At 61.4% G+C, this 21,483-nt stretch overlaps 2 protein-coding genes and 1 long non-coding RNA gene across 3 annotated transcripts; 1 reads left to right on the top strand and 2 right to left on the bottom strand.

The window, feature by feature from the left end:
* Positions 1 to 164: 164 nt before the first annotated feature.
* Positions 165 to 7,724, bottom strand: CDC34 (cell division cycle 34, ubiqiutin conjugating enzyme). The gene is made up of 5 exons (XM_042927703.1): positions 7,512 to 7,724; positions 4,611 to 4,697; positions 4,405 to 4,502; positions 3,501 to 3,635; positions 165 to 412 (listed from the first exon to the last, which is right to left on the bottom strand). The coding sequence occupies exons 1-5, from the start codon at positions 7,686 to 7,688 to the stop codon at positions 199 to 201; spliced, it is 711 nt and encodes a 236-aa protein (XP_042783637.1). The 5' UTR covers positions 7,689 to 7,724; the 3' UTR covers positions 165 to 198.
* Positions 7,725 to 8,442: 718 nt separating this feature from the next.
* Positions 8,443 to 13,349, top strand: LOC122213647. The gene is made up of 2 exons (XR_006199606.1): positions 8,443 to 9,026; positions 13,114 to 13,349. It is a non-coding gene; the product is annotated as an uncharacterized LOC122213647 (long non-coding RNA).
* Positions 13,350 to 14,185: 836 nt separating this feature from the next.
* TPGS1 (tubulin polyglutamylase complex subunit 1) lies at positions 14,186 to 21,282 on the bottom strand. The gene is made up of 2 exons (XM_042927702.1): positions 20,722 to 21,282; positions 14,186 to 15,006 (listed from the first exon to the last, which is right to left on the bottom strand). The coding sequence occupies exons 1-2, from the start codon at positions 21,057 to 21,059 to the stop codon at positions 14,469 to 14,471; spliced, it is 876 nt and encodes a 291-aa protein (XP_042783636.1). The 5' UTR covers positions 21,060 to 21,282; the 3' UTR covers positions 14,186 to 14,468.
* Between the last annotated feature and the right edge of the window lie 201 nt (positions 21,283 to 21,483).

Genomic DNA, 21,483 nt, shown 5'->3' with positions numbered 1-21,483 from the left:
CAGGCCACCGCCGCCCAGGCCCGCCCCACCTGGCGGGCTGCGAGGGACCCGGGACACACACGCGCGCGGGAAGGGAGGGCGACGCCCGGGAGGAGACCACCCAGGGGGCCGGGCAGCACCCCTCCCATGGGGCAGTCTCGCCACACAGTCCGGGGCTGCTGAGGTAAAATCTGTACGTTTATTCTTGGGGTCGCCCTGTCAGGACTCCTCGTTGCCGGAGTCGTCCTCGTCGTCCCCGAAGCAGCTGTCGGCCTCAGCCTCGGGCTCGCCGTCCTCGTAGTAGTCGTCGTAGAAGAGGTCTGAGCCCTCGTCGGGCGCTGGCGCCTTGGTCTTCACACAGTACTCAGCCAGCGTGGTGGGCACCTTCACGCCGTCCCGCTCCGCGTCCACCTTGGTCCCCAGGACCTGCTTCCTGCGGGAGACACGGGCCCACAGGTCACTGCTCTGTCTCCTCGGGGCCCCGCAGGCAGGAGCAGGCAGGAGCACGGACGCCACAGGGGAGGGCCCCTTGAGCCACCAGACAGGAATCCTGGAGACCGGCGGCACCCCGTGGGAGGGTGAAGCCACTATCGCGGTTCGAGCCGGCAGACATCAGCCACCAGGGGCGACGGGACCGGGGCTGGACCAGATCTCCAGCTGCCTGTGCCGGCCGGACAGGGGCGGAGCGGATGAAGAGGGCCAACGCCAGGGGGAAATGGGGACAAGGGAACGCGGACCCGGGAGGTGACAGGCGCCATGGGTCACGCCCAGGACAGAGCAGACAGCTCTCCTGGGGACTCGGCGTGGCGCCCCCATGAGCTGTGGCAGGGTGGACACCGAGAGCCCACGTCCCAGCACAGGTGACACCCCAGACGGACACCCTGCAGCATCGCCCCACTGGGGGGGGGGGGGGGGGGCTCCAAGTCAGCCGGCTCTGCCCCGTTGTGCAGGGAACACACTTGGCGGGGGTGGGGGAAAGGCAGGCAGAAGCGCCCGTCACAGCCTTGCTCACGTGGGCGCATGTGAGCCAGCCCACGGGGAGTCTTCAGGGATAAAAAACAGTCTGGTTTTAATTTTGGCACCACGTGGGAGGTGCTGGGAAAAACTGGGGCGAAGAACAGGCCATGTGGGCAGGACCCCCCGCCACGGAGCTGAGCCGAGCGCCCTTGCCCCGAGACCCCACGAGGGTCCCGCACAGCAGCACCGGGAGGCCTGCAGAGCACCCGGCATCACTCGTGGCAGACACCCCGCTCGGCGCCTCCTCACTTCCACAGACCCAAGGCTGTGACCCCGCCCGGCATCGGGGGACAGCTATCCTGGGACGACAACGGGGGACAAACAAACGGGGGAAGGGGCTGCCCTACACGCACATGGGTCACCCTGGGGCCGCGTGTGTGGCTTGGGGGGCTCTGATGCACTCAGGTCACACGTGCAACACCGCAGAAATCGTTCAGAAAATTCTGCTCACGTAAAATACCACGGAAGCAGCAAAAAACGGGCCAGGTCTACGGAAGAAAACCGGCACAACTTTACTCAGAGGAAAGAGAACCAAAATCCACAGAAACGGCCTGCAGCTACGGGCTGTGGACCCCTGACACCTGCGTCTGTCCAGCATGAAGCACGAGGCGGCAGGGAGCTCTGGCACACGATGCGCAACAGCGTGTGAGGCCCGTGCACGTGCACGGCACCGTTCTCCACGTTTCTAGCACGCAGATCAGCGGCTGCCAGGGCAGGGTGGCGGCGGACGTGGGCGTCTGGAAGGCTACACGGAAACTGTCAGGTGTTAGTGTTGCGGGGCTTCCTTTTCGTTTCTCTCAGGATGTGTGTGTTTCTCTATCACGAACACGTTGCCTTCTCAGCACACAGTTGCTTCTGGGGCTTCGTCTGTGTGAACTGTGGCAACTTAAAGTGTGTGGCGGTGAGTTTTGACCCACGTGTGTCCTGAGACGCTGCCCCACAAGCGAGGGCGCAAGCATACCCCTCCCCCCGGAGGTTCCGCCGTGTCTTGTGCATTCTGCCCCTCTGACAGACACCAACGTGCTTTCTGAGGCCACGTGGACAGGCCCCGGCCTGCTCCCTCCTCGCCTGCGGCTGTACGCCTGGGCCGTTGACAGCTTTGGCAAATCGAGACTGTTCTGAACATTCGTGTGCGTACCGGTGTGGACACGCGCCCCCGTTTCTCTTGGGTAAATACTCAGACCTCAAGTGGCCGGGTCCTAATGCAGGTGTGCACATGACTCACCCATTTTTTTAATTAAAAGGTAAATGACGGGGGGTGGGGGGGTGGTGCCTGACTGGCAGGGTCGGAAAAGCATGTCTGATCTTGGGGTCATGAGTTCGAGCCCCACATTGGGAGATTACCTAAATAAAACTTAAAAAATGACAAACTGAAAGGGTATCTAGAAAAACCTAACAAAGGGTTAAGCCTGTCATGAAACGAGTCAGTAAACCCGCATTAAAAAGCAACAATGGACAACAGACACAGAGCAGCTCACACAAATCCAGGGAGAGAGAAAAGGGGGTGAAGCACAAGCAGCTCTAGGTCCTAAGCGGACAGCGTGTGCACCCAGGGCCTTAGACCAACCAGGTTCCCACCCTGGTCCCGCACCTGCCCGCTGAGTGTCCATCCTGTGCAAAGGTCCCTTTCCAAGGGTGCTCACCTGTTTATTCGAAGGGGAGAGCGCTGGAAATGACCACCCGCCAGGTGGAGGATTAGTCCTGGCCAATCCCCAAGTGATGCATCGCCTTCCTAACCAGACAAAACTTATTTTCTAGAAAAGATAGCAATTTTCTAAGTGCGCTGGTATCATGATCATTTTCTGCCTTTAGGAAATGATTCCAAGCTTCAAAATTACAAATGTAAATGACGTTCACAGCAAGAAACCAAGATACGACGTGACATAAACCAGACCTCAGTAGTACACAAAACCTATGTTCCCCCCCAAAAGAAAGCAGGAAAACAGAGTTGATGTCAGGAGCAGGTACCCGAAGGACTGTGGTCCCGGAGCGCCCGTTTGTAGATAGGCACGAGGGGCCAAAATGCAGACAGGAGGCCCCGCAATGCTTGGGAGAGGCTCCCCAGGAGGGAGGAGAGAGGGACCAGGAGAGTCTCTGCTATTTTAGTTACAAAGCAAAGAAACCGCAGTGAACCCTTGTTAAAGCCTGGCGGTCACCACTCAGGGGCTTCTGTATGTACGTGCCACCGGGTCTGTGCGCGACACACGTGCACCACAGGTGCTCTGAATGCACACACCGTGTTACACATCTCACAGGCATTAAGCTACACATCTGCGACACACACTGGGGCACCTCACCGTGCAACAGAGACAGAGAACACACGTTTTCTTTAAAAAAAAAAAAAAAAGGGGGGGGGGGCAAGGAGACCAGCAGAAGAACCAAGGTGTAGGCTTCAGGCTGGCTGGCTCCTCCCCAGGGCTGCAAGGCCATGAGCCTACTGGGACTGGGACTGCTGGCCATGAGCAAGCTGGAGGTGTGTGGGCCTGCACAGAAGCCCTCCTCACCTGATGATATCCGTGTACTCCCGGTCCTTGCCTTTGCTCTCTTTCCACTTCCTGTACATCACAGAGGCATCCACGTTCGCCGGCGAGAAGGTGTTAGGTTCGTTGAGGAGGGAGATGACGCTCAGCAGGATGGTCCTGGGGAAGTAGGGAGTCAACAGGTGCAGGGCGTTTTTGGCCCACGCCACCCGCCTACGAGCTGGGCTCTCAGGCCACGCCCAGGCCCAAGCGTCACTGGGGAGCTTCCGGACACTCTGAAGCCAGCACCTGCCTGGGGACCCTCACAGCCCCCCAACCCTGCAGATGACATCTGACTGGACTTCTCGTTGTCCCTTTTTGTCTCAGGCCCCAAGAACAGCAGGGTCCGGCCCCCCCCAGTCCATCCACCTGCCCGCCCAGCTCCCAGGACAACATGACGTGGGAGCAGCTGAAGCCAGGACCACCTTTGTCCCACATGCCCCTATCCCCGAGGCATCCTGCGGGCAAACAGGTCCCTCTGTGCCACCAACTTCTACTATAGTTCGGGCTGGACTAAAGACATGCAGGCTGCGAGGCAGGGAGGCCAGCCCACTCAGGATGAGCAGCTCAGCCCTGAGACGGAGGGGAGATCCCAGGGGCAGGCAGAGGGGCCATGGGAGGGAAGACACAGACCCGAGACTCCCAGGGGCTGTTTCTCATGGTGGATGGGGCAGGGGGCACCAAGAAATGAGAGGAGAGGCTAGGAGAATTGGTCCTGGGGTCTTTGGGGCCCCCAGTATCCTGGTGGGAGGCCAGTTTGGACAGATGCCACGGTACTCTGGCGAGTCATGGCCCTGAAGAGGCCCCGAAGGAGCAAGGTCAGGAATGCTGCGGGGCCAGGGGTCCACGTGCTGACCAGTCCCTCCGGCAGGGTCTGGCCCAGCCTCACCTGACGTTCTGCGTAGGGTTCCAGCGCTCTGAGGGCAGCTCCCCACTCTGGGGGTCATCGACTGGGGGGTGGAGAATGGAGATGCACACGTCCCCCGTCTGTGTGAGGACAGGAGAGAGGGGTCAGCGCCCACAGCACTGCCACCAGGCAGCGCAGTGCCCTCCCCACTACAGGGGAGCCGGGAGGGGCCTGCCCGGTGGGCTCACCTCGTAGATGTTGGGATGCCACATCTTGGTCAGGAACCGGAAGGCCGGCGGGGAGTAGGGGTAGTCGATAGGGAACTTGAGGCGTGCCTGGGGAGGGGCAGAGAGCAGAAGAGCTCAGCCAGTGCTGGCCACTGCTCAGGGACTGTGCCCACGAACACACAAACAAGGACATTGGCCAGGACAGACCCCCCCCCTGTTGCAGGAGGACCGCCTGGACCCTGCTGGTCGCCCCTCACAGACCCCCCCAGGACTCTTTGGGGTGGCCTGAGCGGACCCTGGCCCCCCTCCTGCTGCTGAAGGGCAACTCCAAGGCCATTCTTGGCCCAGACCCGTGGGAGGGGCCAGGAGCCAGGCCCCAAGGGAGCTGTGCACCCCCAGCATGGCGGCGACTCCTAGGCCTCAGTTTCCAGGCTGTGGGGAAGGTTAAAAATAGATGTGTGTTCACTCGGCAATCATTCCCGACACCTCTGTGGGCTGGGCTCTGTGGGAGGAGATGAGTCAGCGCTGGACGGATGGGCTCTCTGCCCACAAGCATCCATCCTGGGGGGCCAGGAAGGCAGACAGGAAGGTCCTGGGGCAGACTGGGGAGGGCTGCCTGCCGAGGCCTCAGCAGGTGCAGGAGCTTCGTCTGCGGCTTGAGCCCCAGTCCCAGACATGGGGATGTCTGGCCTAGGGTCCTGGTGGTGCTCCAGGCTCTCCCGGGCGAGCCAGTGTGCTGGGAGCCAAAGCTGGGCTCCTCTGCTGGAGCTTCGCAGGCCCATCTCTGGAGAGTCACCCTCCTGGGCAGGGGCACGGGGGCATTTAGAAGTCCCTCTGTTCCTGGGTGATTGTGCTGAGGCCTGGGAGGCAGGTAACTTGCTGGTGACTGCAGAGCAAACCCGGAGCTCAGAACCTGCCCTACAGGTTTCTAAGCGATGGCCCCGAGGACAGCTGTTCTCAAACACCCAGCAAGTCCCACCTCATCTTGTCTCAAGCGTCCCCAGAGATGCCTTCACCACTGAGCAAACTGAGGCTCAGAGAAGGAAAGTACCTTGCGCAAGGATACACAGCAAGCAAGCTGGGAGGAGGTTGTTGAACCGCGTCTCTCTGGCACCCCCTTGAGTACACTGCGTTGCCCAAATGCTCACCATGGCCCATGAAGGACAAGGAAGGCGCCGCAGGAAGTGGCTGGGAAGTGGTGGTGGCCGCCAGGCACTTCCCAGTCTGGCTGTTCCACACCTGCTGCAGAGGGTCTCCCCACCCAGTCACGCCTCGACAGGAGGATCAGGGTGGGTGCCAAAACCACCCCGGGTCCCCCGCCGGCTCCTCTGAGGACACAACACAACACAACCTACGGCAGATGTGTTCGAATCTGGCAGGGCCCCACCCCCAGTCCCTTCTTCTCCAGAAAAACAGGACAATCCCCCAACCCTAGTGTGGAGGGTCCCCTGCAACCAGTTAGTGAGCAAAAGTCAGAAGCCCACATCCCTTCCTTCCAGATCTGTGAGCTCACTCAGTCTCTTAGTCTCGCTGTTGCCTCAGGGTGGGACTCCACCTCCGGCTCTGAATGGAGCTCCCACCCCTCCAGCCTGAAGTACACAAAGGAGGCTGGGGGAGGGATCTAGTTGGACCATCAGGTGATCAATCCCAAATCCAGTCCCCGCATGCATGCAAGAGGCAGGATTGCCGATGCACAACTCGGGCGGGAGCGGTCCACAGTCCTCCCCCCATCCCACCCCAACACCAGGGGAATCTCAACTCAGGACTCACCCCCAGCAGACCAGGCTGCTCCCTCACAGCCACTGAGCAGGCTCAGCTAAAACAGGAGCCAAAAGTGCAAACGCAGACATGTGTCCTGGGAGTATCACCCGCCCCTCCCCCACAGCCTGGCCTAGCTGTGGTTTCTGCCCGCCCCCCCCCCCCCAACCGGGCAGGGCTGGGGGAGGAGGGTGTTCCCAGGCTGAGGATCCTTGCCCCACCTCTCGTGCAGGCAGACCCCTTGCCCCATCCCTCTGGCTCAAAGAGCAAAGCCCTACAATCTGACAAGGGTCCTTCCAAGGCCACGTGGGGGCTCAAATGGTGAGATCAAGAAAGCTGCCTGGGTTCTGGCTCAGATCTTCTGTCACACTAGCGGGAAACACAGCCAGTGCCAGGGCCAGCACCCCCTCCCCGCTCCCAGAAAAGAACTGCCCGGGATGAAACTATCACAGGGGACAGAGAAAACGACCCAGACGTGAGATTTGAGCCCCAAAAGGACACCTGCTCAGCGAAACCTGAGAAAAGCAAGTTGCGGCAAGAGAGGGGCCCCAGGATTGGAGGCCAGGGTCCCGGGTCCCGGGTCCGTGGGGTTGCTCTCTGAGGTGTGGCTCCCAGGGACAAAGTGGAGAGTGGCAGTGATGCCACCGTCTTGCCTCAACGTTCCCTAGAGAACAACTTACATAAAGCTCCAGAGGAAGCCAAGTGGGCCTGGCCTGCTGCTATCGGGAAGAGTGGCTGCTTTCCAAGCAGGCCCCAGCTGGCAAGGCCCCATCTGAGCCTTTGTTGGAACCCAAACAAGTGGCGGAGCAGCCCCCCCAGTCTGGCCTCCCTCCCTCCCTTCCCCAACCCCGTGCTCCCCAACAATAGAGCTTGCTAGGTCTGGGGAGGCTCTTTGTCTCCTCCGGGCAGGGGGCGGGGAAGGCAGCTGAGGGCCCGGGTCCGCCAGAGGCTGAGGTAAGCACGAGCCCCACACCCAAACAAACAGGGAGCGCCCCGAGCCTTCTCTCCGGGGATCCAGCAGACCGGCTGGGAAGGCGGGGGCCTGGAGCTGCTTCCAGGGACGGAAGGGGTGGCCGAGAGAACCACCAGCTAGACCCAGGGAGACGGGGACCGCCGCGGGCACACAGGCCGGGTGGGAACCGGGACTGCGAGCCGCGGGCTCACCTTGAAGTAGCCGCCCTCGTAGTAGGTGTTGGGGGGCCCGAAGATGGCCACCTCCCAGTTGTACAGGTCGCCCTCGTCCACCAGGGTCACCCGGAAGCCCTCCACCGGCTCCTCCTGCAGCCCCTTGAGCTCGAGCAGCAGAGCCTTCTGCGAGCTGGGCACCAGCGGCCGGGCCATGGCGGCGGCGGCGGCGGCGGCGGCGGCGGGGCCCGGGGTCGGGGGCGCGCTGGGCCGTGGGGCCGCCGCGGAGGCGCGGGACGGGCCGGGCCGCGCGCCGGCCGGGGAGGCGCCGGGGCTGGGGCCGCCGCCGCCGCCTTCCTCCTCTACGCCACCGCCGCCGCCGCCGCTCGAGCCCCCTGAGCGCTCCACTCGCTCTGGCACCGCCGCCCGCCCGGCGCTCGCCTCGGCCTGACCCGCGCGCCCCGCCCCACGCTGCGCCTGCGCGCCGCCGCCACCCCCCCCCCCCCCCCCCCCCCCCCGACTGCGCCTGCGCGCGGCGGCCGGGCCCGGACCGCACCTGCGCGCCCGCCCGCGGGGCACGCCGGGAAGTGGAGTCCCCGCCCCCGGCCCGCCGAGCGCGCAGGCGCGACCGCGGGGAGGGAGGGGGGCCGAGCGCGCAGGCGCCTTGGAGCTTTCGACCCCGGGAGGCCGCCGCCGCCCCTCTCTCGGGCTAGCACCCCGGACACCTGTGCGCGGGGAGGCGGGCAGGGTTGGGCTGCGTCGTCCCGGCACGGGCCGCTGAGCTTTTGGGGTCTTTTTTATGACGTCCCAGCACGGGGTGGGGCCGGGGGCGGGCCGGGGCGGGGTCCTTTGGCCGGGAAGGGAGGACGGAGGCGGATTCCCTTCTCCGGCGGTTCTGAGCGAGCGGAAAGGGCGGCCCGGCCGGCAGTGGGTAGGCGGGAGGGTGGGGTGAGGGAGTGTCTGGGGTCCGCAGACCGGGTCCTCGTTGGGCGGTGCCTCACTTTCTCGAGGCAGAGGTGAGGAGTGACCTCCCTGCTCAATACGGTCCGACGAACTGGAATCCAGAGATGGGCAAGACACTGCTCCCCAGGGAAGCTGGGGAGATCAGTGCACCCCCGCTTTCGGGTTTCATTCGGCAGTGTTGATTCAGCACCCATCCTGGCCGACCCCCCCCCGCCTGAGTCCCACCCTCGGCTGAGCCCTGCTTGTGCCCGAATCGTAGACTGACCTTCCACCCCAGCTTGTCCTTCCTCCCGACTGCGGCTGAGCTCAGATCTGGCTGGTCCGAGGCCTAGACACACAACCCTTGCTGGGACACTTGGGCATGAGAGTCAGACGTGGTGCCCCGGCCAACATCCTGCACAACCTCAGGGTGACCGCTCCCCACGAGAGTGGGCGTTGGGCCAGTGGCGCCTGCTGTGGTCCCGCCCTGGGATGTGCCCGTAGCCTTGTTGGCAGGTGTCAGGGGCAGCCAATATCTGCAACACCTTGGGCTCCGCCCTCCTCCAGGTGTCCCAGCTGAGGACAGGCAGGTGTCAACCTGTCTGGGGCAAGGTGAGCAACATCTCCACAGGGGAGAGAGTCAGGGTACTCTGAGAAGGAACCCCGGGCGGAGCTGAGCTTCAGAGGGCTGACCCAAGCCTGGGGCTTTGACCGTCTCATCCGTAAAGGGGGCTCCGGGCTTCGAGTCTCGGAACCTCCGCCCTCCTTGGAGGCGCGTGGAGTGGGCCCCTCAGCTGTAAAAGGACTGTGTGCCCTGTGGCAAGTGCACTCTGACGCTCGTTCTCTGCCTACAGCAGCAGTGTCGGCGTTGGCGTGTGGTAGCTTATGGATAAACGGTCGTGAGAGCTAATCGTGATTCTTCCAGAGAGGCTTCCCGGGATCTCCCTGTGTAATCCCCACAAAGTGTTGGGTGGGCGGGGTGGCCTTGGAGACGGAAAGGGAGGTACCAAGTTTATGGCCGCTCCAGGAGGTGCCACATGGGGCCTCATCCCCAGGAAAGCCTGCTCCTTGGGCTCTGCAATATCCTGGAGAGCTGGTCATCTGGCGTGTCCACAGCACCTTGATTTTCCCTTAGGGGCTTCTCATTCTTAGTCTGTAAGGTTCAAATTGGACTGACCCCCCAAACCCTGGCTGCAGGGACGGGTCACCCAATCAGAGCGTTCCAAGCCCCTGGCTGCACTGGTTGGTTCAGGAACAGCATGTGGCTAACCATCGAATGAGATGCAGCTCTGGGACTTTTTCTGAGAACACTGGGCTGGGGTGACTGAGTGGGGACCTGGCCTGAGGTTAGGGGACCGTCTTATCACCACAAGCCCTACGAACAAAGGTGGCGCTCGGGGATCCTGATGACCCTGTGTGTGCTCCTGGATGCAGCCATGCTGACCTTCTCTGAATGCTCCAGAGGTGCAAGCTGATAAATTACTTTCGTTCTTATGAAGCCAGTTTGATGTGCGCCTCCCATCACGTGCCACAGGAGCGCCCTGCATTCAAACCTAAGTTCTGCTCTGACCTTGGAAATGGCCCTGGGATGCTAAGCCAGGTCTCAGTTTCTCTATCTGTAAAACGAGTTACATGAGATAATATTTGGAAAACTCTTAGCATGGGCCTTGAAGATGTTATGGAGAGGTATACAATGGCATTTTGCTGCAATCATGCCGGTTGAGAAGGAAGACGTGATCTCAGGAGGCAGGGACTGCAGGAGTGGAATAAAAGGACGGACAGGGGGGAATGTGGCCCCTCAAGGGTAGAGGGAAATGGGGTCCTAAGACAGAGGCTTCAAGGCCAGTGTGCTCTGGATGCAATAGAACTGGCTTCGAGGTCAGCCCTGCCTTTTCCTGGTTGTGCCACGGGGCCGGTCACTTACTGCGGGAGAGAATAATGCCCCCCTCACCTCCCATAGCCGTCCACATCCTAATCCCAGAGCCTGTGACTATACCACCTCACAGGACAAAAGGGACTTTGCAGATGAGATTAAGAATCTTGGGGCGCCTGGGTGGCTCAGTCGGTTAAGCGGCCGACTTCGGCTCAGGTCATGATCTCTCGGTCTGTGAGTTCAAGTCCCGCGTCGGGCTCTGTGCTGACAGCTCGGAGCCTGGAGCCTGTTTCAGATTCTTTGTCTCCCTCTCTGTGACCCTCCCCCATTCATGCTCAGTCTCTCTCTGTCTCAAAAATAAATAAACGTTAAAAAAAAAAAAAAAGAATCTTGAGATGGGAAGAGAGCATCTGGCTGGAGCATGCAACTCGATCTCAGGGTCATGAGTTGGAGTCCGTTGGGCATAAAGCTTGCATTAAAAAGAAGAGGAATCTTGGGGCGCCTGGGTGGCGCAGTTGGTTAAGCGTCCGACTTCACCCAGGTCACGATCTCGCGGTCCGTGAGTTCGAGCCCCGCGTCAGGCTCCGGGCTGATGGCTCGGAGCCTGGAGCCTGTTTCCGATTCTGTGTCTCCCTCTCTCTCTGACCCTCCCCCATTCATGCTCTGTCTCTCTCTGTCCCAAAAATAAATAAAAAAAAAAAAAAAAAAAAAAAAGAAGAGGAATCTTGAGATGGGAGATTATTTTGGGTAATCACGGTGGTTGGGCCCTGTGTAATCTACCCCATTCCCAAAGGACCAAAGTCAGACAGATGGGCAGACCCCGTGCTTCTGGCTCTGAGGATGAGGAGGGGCCATGGGCCAAGGACGGCACCTCTGGAAGCCGGAAAACCGAGGAGATGGGGCCCCCGGGGGAGCCAGCCCTGCCTACACCTGGGAGTTAGGATCTGTGAGCCCAGGGCTGTCAGAGAACCAGTGTGTGTAACTTTAAGCCACTGAATTCACGGTGATTTGTAACAACAGTCGTGGGAATTGAATACACTTAGCTCTGTAAGCTTCAGATTCTTCCGCTGGAAAATTGATTGATTGATTCATGACTTCCACGCACAGATCTAGGCCCCGGGGCTACAGAGAACAGGACTAGCAAAGCCTCCCACCTTTGGAGAGGTAGGGAGAGAGGCCATAAACAAATCGGTAAATAAATAGCGATTTTTGGTAGCAATAATTGCCAAGAAGAAAAATACAGTATGGTGAGGCATTAGCAACAGGAGTGGTTGGAGGGTTGGTTTGGAGAGTGGTCAGGGGAGGTGTCCCTCAGGAGGTGGCATCTGAGCAGAGACCAGAATGAAGGGAGGAAGTGAGCCATGTGGGTCTGGAGTAACAGTGTTACAGAGACAGGGGCTAGCACATACAAAGGCCCTGAGGTGGGGACAAGTTGCTTCAGCTAGAGACTGGTGTGCCCGAGACAGAGTGAGGGGACAGAGGCAAGACAAGGAGCTGGGGAGTCTCCTGGGTCAGCTTTCTGGAGTGCTGACTTTGCTCACAGGACTTGTGGTGTTGTAATGGCTCCAGAACTCAGGCCAGGTCCTCCCAGCTCAACTGTGTCAAAAACAATCCCAGGGCTGCATCTCATTGGCCATCCAGGAGTCACCTGCTGTTCCAGAAAAGGGCCAGCTGAGGGGGAGGAGGCATCCAGCCACTCCCCCAGACCCGGGTGGACAGGGGGCTTCCACAGTGGCCACAAACTCCAGGGGAGCCCCAGGTTTGGGAGGTCAGCTAGAGGCTCAGTCCCAGATACAGCAGGCCTAGGGTGTCCTTGGGATGTCTCCAGAAGTCCTAGGTATGTGGTTGGTTCTCGAAGGCTGGAGTAGAGCAAGGCAAGGGGTCCAAGCCATGACTTTGAGAACCCTGGTGTCCGGGCGGCAATAGATGCCTCAGGCTGGTGATATTCTAAGTGAGGAGGATGTGTGAGGAGAGGCCCTGGACAGAGCTGGGGGGCCATGTCCCCCGACCCCCAAAGCTGAGATAAGAGGAGGAGGCCGCCACGGGGCGGGGCAGGAGCATTTAGAGAGTGGGCAAGGGGGTGTTTCCAGAAGGGGGAGGTTTGTAGTGTCGCATGGTCCACACTGCCATGAGGTTGAGGCCAGGTGCGAACGTTGTGTCAGCTTCCCTGGACTCTGGCGGCTGGCAGAGATCAAGCCGGGGTCGTAACGAATGGGACTTCCGGACCTAAGGCCACGCATGATGGTGACCCAGGGAGGCAGCGGGCGAGGCTGGATGGGGCAGGGCAATCGTCCTGGCTGGACTTGGCCTCACTCTATTCTGGGGGCTCTGGAACATGAGCTGCCCCAAAATTAGCTCCACCTGAGGCAAAGGGGCTGGCTTTTATACCCTCTGGCCCTCACTCACTAGCAATGCCTGCCCCAGAAGGAGTGGAGCTTCCTGGGCAGCGTGGCTCCCCTGCAGAGGGGCAGCGGTGAGCCGGGGCAGCAGGGCGGGGGCAGCCTGGAGGGGGCAGCAGGGAGGGGTGACCCAGTACACAGTGCCCACCTCAGCTTCTGAGGTCATGAAGGAGTGACCGCAGAGCTGACCGTTGAGGCCCCCACCTGCCTGGGCTCCGGGACAGGTATGCACCTAATGCAGATGGCCCACCTGTCTACGAGCCGAGTGTGGGCAGGGGCCTCACCCACGATTTGTCCCTGCTGCTGCCCGGCCCCGTGGCGGCTGGGTTGCAAATTTCTGGAGCAATCCCTGTGTGTGGGCGCAGGACAGAGTAGAAGCGTTCCAGCCAACACTTATCCAGCGGCTTGCTTTTCCTTAATCTTCCAGTTGCCCATGGCTGCATGATAAATGACCCTAAAGCTTCATGGCAAACACGGTGATCTGTCTCGCTCGTGAATCTGCGCAGTCGGTGCTGCCAGTCGCCCGCTGTCCCAACTCGCGGCTGCTGAGTGAACCGGTGAGCCCGGGGCGGGGGGCATGGGACCTGGCACCTTTTGTGACCTAGCCGTGGAGATCCTGTGGTCTTACAAAAGCCACCCAAATTCAGTGAAAGGGAATGCGGATTTCACCTCTCCATCTGCCTTTCGAGGGAGGGGTGGGGACGTTCTGGAAGCGTGTGGGAACAGAAATGTTGCTGTGGTCGGTTTTGCAAAACACATAGTGGCCACAACTCACAGTTCGCTGATCACCTGGCCTGTGCAGGGGGGAGGGATGGGGAGACAAGGTGGTCCTTGCCATCGGTAGCCTGAAAAATGGTTTCAGCTCTGTTCCCACGGGGTCTCCTTCAATCAGAAAAGGGGCCGAGTCCTGGGTCCCATTTACCAGAGTTGGAGGTGGAGGTCACCGGCCGGCCACCATTCTGGGCTGGGAATGTGACTCCTTCCTCCTGCTCCCAGAGGGGTTCCTCTTGCAAGCAACAGTCCCCTTGGAGGGGAGAGGGGTGCCCAGCGGGTGCTTGGTGAACAGTGATAGGACAGACTTCGCAGGTGTGTGTGGTTCTGGGTGGACCGACGGCAGGTGACAGAGGTGGTGGAGGGTGTGGGTTCTGGAGTACGCCCCTTGCCGGTAGGGTGACCCTTCACTCCTCTGGGCCTCGCCTTCCCCATCTGCCAAAATCGGGGTAGTGATTTGCCTTCCTCGGAGGCACATAAGACCTTGCAGGGCTCACACGTGTCCGCCGTTTCCATCATCACTGTCACGATTACCTGCCCAGCCGGACTCTTCCTTCGACAGCTGGGGAACCCGTGGCCAGGAACTGGCTGGGTGGGGCACTTGTGGACAGCAGGGCCTCCTGGGTCTCAGGGTTGTGAGTCCAGGGCGCCTCGCTGAGCAGCGGAGGCAGGAGCGGAGAAGCATTTCAGCGGACATGGAGGGGAGGGAGGGGAGCACACACACCGGGTCGGCCTCGAGCACAGACTTTATTGCTGTCGAGGAGAGGGGCCTTTGTGGGGGTGGGGGGACGGGTGCCCGCTCCCTGGGACCCTCGGCCTCCCCTCCGAAGGGGCTGGGGCACGATTCCAGCTTGGAAGGCGGGCGTCGGGAGGGCTCCCCGCACTCCCCGCTGCATGCAGGGACACTCCAGTTCCGGCCTCAGACCTGCACTCCGCCAGGGAGCAGGTGGCCACCACCTTGTGGTGCCTCCAGCCGCCCAGGGGGAGGAGGCAGGGCAGGCGTGTGGGCGCTCAGCCCACCGGCTTGACCTTGGCTATGAAGAGGGCGGCAGCCTTCTCCAGGAACTCCTCCCGGGTCATGGGGGAGCTGGGCCGCCGAGCCACCAGGGCGCGGTCCATGGCCAGCGCCAGGCTGTCGGGGCCCAGGCGCGAGCCAGCCTCCAGGAAGCAGGCAGGCACGGCAGCCCCGTCGCTGGCCCGCAGGGCCCCCTCCAGGGTGTCCAGCACGGCCTGGCCCACGCGGCGGTCGGCCACAGCCAGCGTGGGGTCCTCCAGCAGCCGGTAGAGGGCGCCGGCCCGCGCCACAAACTCCAGTAGCACGAAGCAGGTGAGCATCCCGGCGCGGAAGACGTCCAGCGGCACGGCCTCATGGTCCCGGCACTGGATCTTGTGCAGCAGCGGTGCGACGACCTCCTCGGGGGCTTCCCCGTCCCGGCAGATGCGCTTGAGCAGCTCGCTGTAGGTGCGCCCGTCCAGCCCCGGCTTCTTTTTGCGCCCGCTGGCACTCAGGCACTCGTAGGCCACGCCGACGTTGTTGTTGAAGGCCGTCCTGCGGGAGGATAGGCGTGCTGGGCCAGCTGAGCAGAGTCCAGCACAGCCCTGGGACCCCTCCCCTGTCCCCATCTATCTTCCTCCAACAAACCAGGCCTGGGGGAGCCCCAGGGCCTTTGCACGGACTATGTGCTTTGCCTGGAGTGCCCTTCCCCCACAGGTCCTCCAGCTCCTGAGTTTTTACTGAGATGTCACCTTTCCTGTGGGGACCTCCCCTGCCTCGCCTATTTTTCTCCATGGCAGTTACCACCATCCGACTTAGTGTAAGATGTCCTTTCGGAATGTCGGCCCAGGAACCCTAGTGCCTAGAGCACTGCTGGGTGTATGGCAGGTGCTCTAGAAATGTCTGCTAAGTCAACCAACGGGCACTGCCCCACAGGGACCGTCCGACAATCACGTTTACGCTTACGGGGTGGTCACTCTTGGCCAAAAGCTGAGCCCAGCGTTTAATACGGATTCGCTTATTTCATTCTGTCAGAGTCCCATGGGCCAAAAGTAGGCAAACTACACCAGGGGGTCAAGTCTGCCCCAGCCCCCCCCCCCCGCTCCGTCTATTTTGTAAATAAAGCTTTATTGGCACAAGGCCTCGTGCATCCATTGACATGTTGCTTGTGGTCGCTGCAAAGGCAGAGCTGAATGGCTACAACAGCGACTGGGGCACAAAACCGCCGGCACAGGAGGGGGCTGACCCTGCTGTGAGCTGTCGGCGCAAGGCGGGCATGGCTCAGGTTCCCCTGCACGGCCTGGCCGTGCAGGGGGCCTCACGAGCTGATTGGGGAGCACGGCGGTTACGTGCGGGTTGCAGGGTGAGCCTGGGTGGCTGGCTCGCCCCGTGTCTCACTCCCTCACTGGACTGGCAGCCTAGGGCCTGGCCGGTGGCCCAGCGCTACCGTGGCTGGTGGCCCGTTAGCATTTCCACCGTGACCAATAGGTATTGAGGCTCGGTGCAGGCTCACGGTCAGGCCAAGGATCCCAGAGAGGAGGGGGCCGGGCAACTGCGAGGCTTACACTCCTCCTCTGTCCGCTCCGCTCCAGGTGAGGGAAGGTACGCAGAGGCTCCACTCACCTTCCGTGTGACCTGGGCACGTCGTCTCACCTTTCTATGGGCCAGCGAGCAATGGACCCCAGCAAATGCTGGCCCGTAAGCAGCGGGTGCTTAGTGGAGGCTGGGCTGGCGCACGGCCGGTGCTCAGTACATGCTGGTCAATACGTGACCGCCACTGCGGTCATCACTGCTGCCCGGCGTGGGGCTTGTGGGCGGATGTGCCGACCCAGCGAGCTCTGTGGATCGGAGCCCCGTGACAGAGGAGGAAACCGAGGCCCAGGGGCTGCAGAAGTGCAGCCTGGGGGGTCTCTCTGCCAGCTGGGACTCGCTTCTCCGTCGGTCGGGCTACAAACCCCTTTCTCTTCTCACTCATTGGCCCCTCGCCATTGCTGGAGCCAGCGGTCGGTGAGACTGCCCCGGGGAGCGCTGGCGTGGCGTTAGTGCTCACTCCTCTACCACGACTGTCACCCACGTGAGCCGATGCCTCAAACCAGCCCTGTGCAGGACTTGGGTTCTGTTTTTAAACATTTGCTTATTTTTGAGAGAGAGAGAGAGGAAGCACGAAAGTAGGGGAGGCGCAGAAAGAGGGACACAGGATTGGAAGCAGGCTCCGCGACGTGAGCGCAGAACCCGACGTGGGGCTCCAACTCACGAAACGTGAGATCACGACCTGAGCTGAGATGAGCCGAGATCAAGAGTTGGCCACTTACCCGACCGAGCCACACAGGGGCCCCTGCAGGAGCCCGAAACATTAACTCCTTCCACCGGGAGGAGGAAAGAACGTGGGGGAGGTCCGCTGTGAACAGACTCGGCCGTCACCGGCGCCCCCAGCAGCTACGTGTCGCTGCGTAACAAACTGCCCTGAGCCCAGCGGCCTGAAATGGCAGCAAGCGTTCATGGCCTGTTTCTGCGGGTCGGGGACTCGGCAGTGGCCCAGGGTCTCTCGCGAGGCTGCCGTCAGGGTCCCCTGAGGCTCACACGCCGGCACCCTGGCGCCCGGGCCCGTGGCGTCTCCAGAGCCGCCGTGCGCCCTCCCCACGTGGCAGCCTCCCCATCTGACATGCGGGCGCTCTGAAGGCCCAGCACGCCCCTCAAGTGAGAGGAGCCACAGGACGTGGCTCCACCACCGACAGGTGAGCGGAGCCACGCGCAGTCCTGTCTCGAGCCAGCTTTGGGAGTGACTGTGGTGTCCCCACGGTCCGCTCCCCGCTGCCGTACTTGGGGAAACCAAGCGAGAGTCCGTGAGCACAGCCCCTCGCGGCCACGGCCTCGTGGTGTGAGAAGCAGTCCTTCGTGTCAGGGCTGTTTGTTACTGCCGCGTGACACGGCTTGTCTCGACCGACACCGACGTGGCCCAAGACTCATCTTTTCCAGCCACCGGTTCTCTTGAGCGAATTCGCTCCTCCCTAGAGATGGAGACAGCCTGGCGCGAGAAACCCCAGGAGCCGGCCGGGTCCCCTGTTCACCGAGCTCCTGAGCCCCCCACCCTGGGGGTCTGGACCATGAGGGTCCTAATGCCTGTGTTGCAGGATAGAGGGATGGAATTTATGTCAAGGACTTAAAACAGCGCCCCATACGTGGGAGGGCCTCCTGCGCTCTGAGCCGCGTCCAGGGCCGAGGTCCAGTGGGCTGTCCGGATGCCGTCCGCCTCGCGGGGCAGGGAGACAAGCAAAGAGGTAATCACAGTCCCAGGCAGGGTGCTGAGGAAGGAGACACCCGGCCTCCAGGGCACTGGCCTCAAGTCAGCCCCTCACCCACACCGCATGCGGGGCCACCTGGCTCTGGCCATGTCACGCTAAAGAGTGCGAGCGTTTGTTTTAAAGATCCGTGTACGTGCATGTATCTCCAGAATGAGACGTGGAAACATTTTGCTTTAGACCAGAGGTTGTCAATGGGGGTGAGATCTGGGGACACTTCTGGTTGTTACCACCGGGTGGGTGGAGGCCAGAGGTGCTACTCGGCCCCCGGCAGGGCCTGGGATGGCCCCACTCAGAGTGACCTAAGGAACCGGGCTTTGTGGTGCCTTCTGAGCGTTTTCCCGGGTCATGGGGGCGCGAGGTGGCGCTCTTTCTGTGGCGGTACAGTGGCCCAGACGCCCCGGGGGCCCCAACACCCAGCTCGGGCTCGGGCTCTGCCCCTCAGTGGCCACACGGCCCTCAGCAGGTCTCATAAGGCTTGTTTTGTGCTCTTGGGGACTTGGGGCTGGCAGGGGGGTGGCCGACTGCACACCACTGCCACCGTCACCAATCCCGGGGGGCCAGCGCTTCTGATTTTGCGAGACGTAGGACAAGGGGAGTTTGGATGACTTCTTCCCAAACCTTTCATGCCGATGACAGCCCCAACCTGGCCCAGTCAGCCCCACCGCATCAGGGCGAAGCTGCCCGGCTTCAGCTGGCGCCCCTGGTTTCTGCCCGGGGACTTGCCTGGCCTGGCTTCTGCCTCTGGCCCGTCAGGCAAGGTTCAGGGCTCCTGACTGCACTGTCTTCTGAGTTAGCCACCGGCTCCGTCTCTGGGGGGCCCAGGTGAGCCCCGATGCCAGCGGCAGACATGCCCTTGTTCACTGCACCCTCTGTGGCCCTGCCGTTCCAAACTGCCTCCAGCCAATGGCTCCCATGCCCCCGCACTGCAGTAAACAGAGTCCCCCCCAAACTGCACGTCTATCCAGAACCTGTGACTGGCCTTATTTGGAAATACAGTCTTTGCTGAGGGAACTAGTTCAGGATGTGGAGATGAGATGAGGTGGCCCTACATCAAATGTCCTCAGATGAGAGACAAGAGGACAGAGAGACACAGAAGGAGGGAGGCTTACCCTGGAGGGAGGAGGGCCGCCTGGAGACCCCCGAGCTCGGGAGGCAGGAAGGACCCTCTCCCCTGGAGCCTCCAGAGGGAGCACGGCCCCGGGACACTGACACCTTGATCTCAGACTCTCAGCCTCCAGAACTGTGAGAGAATAAGTCTCTGTGTGTGTTTCTCTTTTTTTAAGATTTTATTTTTAAGTAATCTCTTACACCCAACGTGGGGCTCGAACTTACGACTCTGAGATCAAGAGTCGTGTGCTCTACCTACTGAGCCAGCCAGGTGCCCCGGATACCTGTTGTCTTAAGCCACCGAGTTTGTGGTAATTTGTCCCAGCAGCCACGGGAAAGGAATAGGGCTCTCCTGGCCTTAAATCCAACAGACGCTTTGCAGCCCTCGTCTACGGGCCGCCGGACGGACACAGGACTGCCCCCGGTCCACAAAGTGCCTCCGTGTGAATTAGGAAAAAGCTCTGCAAAAAGCCATTTATATAAATGTCCTCATTTGTGACTGCCTGTGGGCGAGTGCTTCATGCAGTGCTTGACCTGCATCACCGTACATGGTGGCCCTTTTCCTCTCTGCCAGATGCCCCAGGATGCCATTCTCCGCTGGTTCCCGCCCTCATGTCTGGTTGGCCTGATCATGCTTCTTTGCGGGCTCTCTGAGGCTGGGGCTCCTCAGGGTTGGGTCCTGAGCTCTTCTTGGTTCTCCTGAAGCCTTCACACCCCTCCCAGCCGACGACCTCCTGTCCCAGTTGCAGACCTGTCTATTCTCCAGCTGCATGGTTCTCCCAGAGCCTGACTTAGAGTCCTGGAGCAACACTGCACGCTTTCCCCAGACCAATGACCTCCCATCTCAGTGGACGGCCCCATGGGCTACCTGGGACTCCCTTCCCACCCCAGCCCCTGCAGACCTTCAGACACGTGCATGCTCTTCTCAGATGCCCACCCTCCACACCCCTTCCCACACCTGAGACCTCTCCCCAGCTTCTCTGTGCCGTCCTATGGCCTGTACCCATGACTCTCTTGGGAGGCCGCCCAAAGGTGGGCACATGCTTGAAACGTGCGGGGACCCCCTGGTGATCAGGCTGGAACACTCCCTTGCTTGGCTTCCGCTCCCTTCCTTGGTTCTTCTGGAAGCACTCCCTTATAAAATTACCCACACACAGATGCTTGCCTCAGGCTCTGCTTCTAGGGGCCTCTCTCCAGGGGTCTCAACCAAGACCTAGCCATCCACACCCAGTCATGACCTGGTCTGGTGGACGGTGCGTGTCAGAAAGCTTCTCCTCAACCCCCCTGATGTGGACCATTCATTCAATCCATGGTCCTCAACCACCTTCCTTGGGCTCAGAACTGTTGGGGGCGGGCCGTGCTCCCGTGCGGTCACCATGTCCTCCACCCCACCAGGCCTCAGCCACCAGAAGGCTAAGGAGCCTGTGGGTCCCACACTGCAGCTCTACAGCCTCCAGGCCAGTGCACCCGCCGGCTTCGAGCCTGCAGCCCCTCTCCCTGTGCCTAAAGCAGGCCTCTTTCTGGACACCACTCCTGCCCCATGGGCGCTACCTCCTAGGGTAGGGGTCTTGGGTGACTCCACCGCCCAGCCCTGTAAATATCCATTTTCTGGCCTAACGGATGGGGATGCAACGACGCTAGTAACAACACATCTAGGAAAAAACCTAGCTTGTTAGGACCTGGCTCGGAGGTCTCGCTCCGTGACTTTGGGTGAAGTCCTCTCTGAGCTTTGTGATTTTTAAAAGTGGCGTGGGCTTCAAGGGGGAACTCAGCACCTGCAGAAAGGCATCACAACACACGAAGACGGCCAGAACTACAGGCGCCAGCCCCACCCACTCCCCGCCCCGGCCCCGCCCCGCACCTCTGGGAGTGGTGAGCCAGGCGAAGGTGCCACAGCGCGCGGCCCAGGCGCTGCTGCTGCAACAGGAGCTGGCCCGGGGGCTCCCCGGCGCCGCCGTTTGCAGGCGAGCGCAGGCCCATGTTCTCGAAGTAGTGCGCCAGGAAGGCGATCGGCTCCTCGGGCCGCGCCTCCAGCACCTTCAGCAGAGCCGCGCGCAGCATCTCCGTCACGCCGACCTGCCGCAGGAAGTCCTCCTCACTCTCGGTCGCTGCCGCTGCCCGGGACACCGCCGGCCGGCCGCTGTCGGGGAAACTGGCCGCCGGAGCCACGGCCGGCCGCCGCTTCTCCACTGCCGCCATCTTCGCTGAGGGCAGCGGGACCGGAAGCGCCGCCGTATTCCACAGTGCGCTGGCGCCTCGGGACGGCCATCTTGGTTAAGGGCAGAGCCCGCCCGGATCCCGCTGGAAGACTCTGGCAAATAACTGGAGCAGTCCACTTCCTGCCCCCTTGGGTTTTAATTGGCACTTTCCCTCCGGGTTCCTCTTCACGTGGGTTGGACAGCTTTCCAGGCTTCGGTCCGGAACCTGAATTTTACCAGACTCCAAAATGGCTCTCTAGGAAAGGACATGGTTTCTGGCCTGAAGCCGGATTGTTTGCCATCTTGGTAGTGGGCGAGTCCTTCATTAGCATGGTCCCCTAGCAACCGGTTTCCTTGGCTATCAGCGATGCCGGGCGGAGCGTGCGGGCGGTTGTTCCAACTCCAGGACGGAGCGCCGCCCCTGC

This window comes from Panthera leo, chromosome A2 (assembly GCF_018350215.1).
Source record: "Panthera leo isolate Ple1 chromosome A2, P.leo_Ple1_pat1.1, whole genome shotgun sequence".
Lineage (NCBI taxonomy): Eukaryota > Metazoa > Chordata > Mammalia > Carnivora > Felidae > Panthera > Panthera leo.
This window is presented reverse-complemented; position numbering and strand designations above follow the sequence as displayed.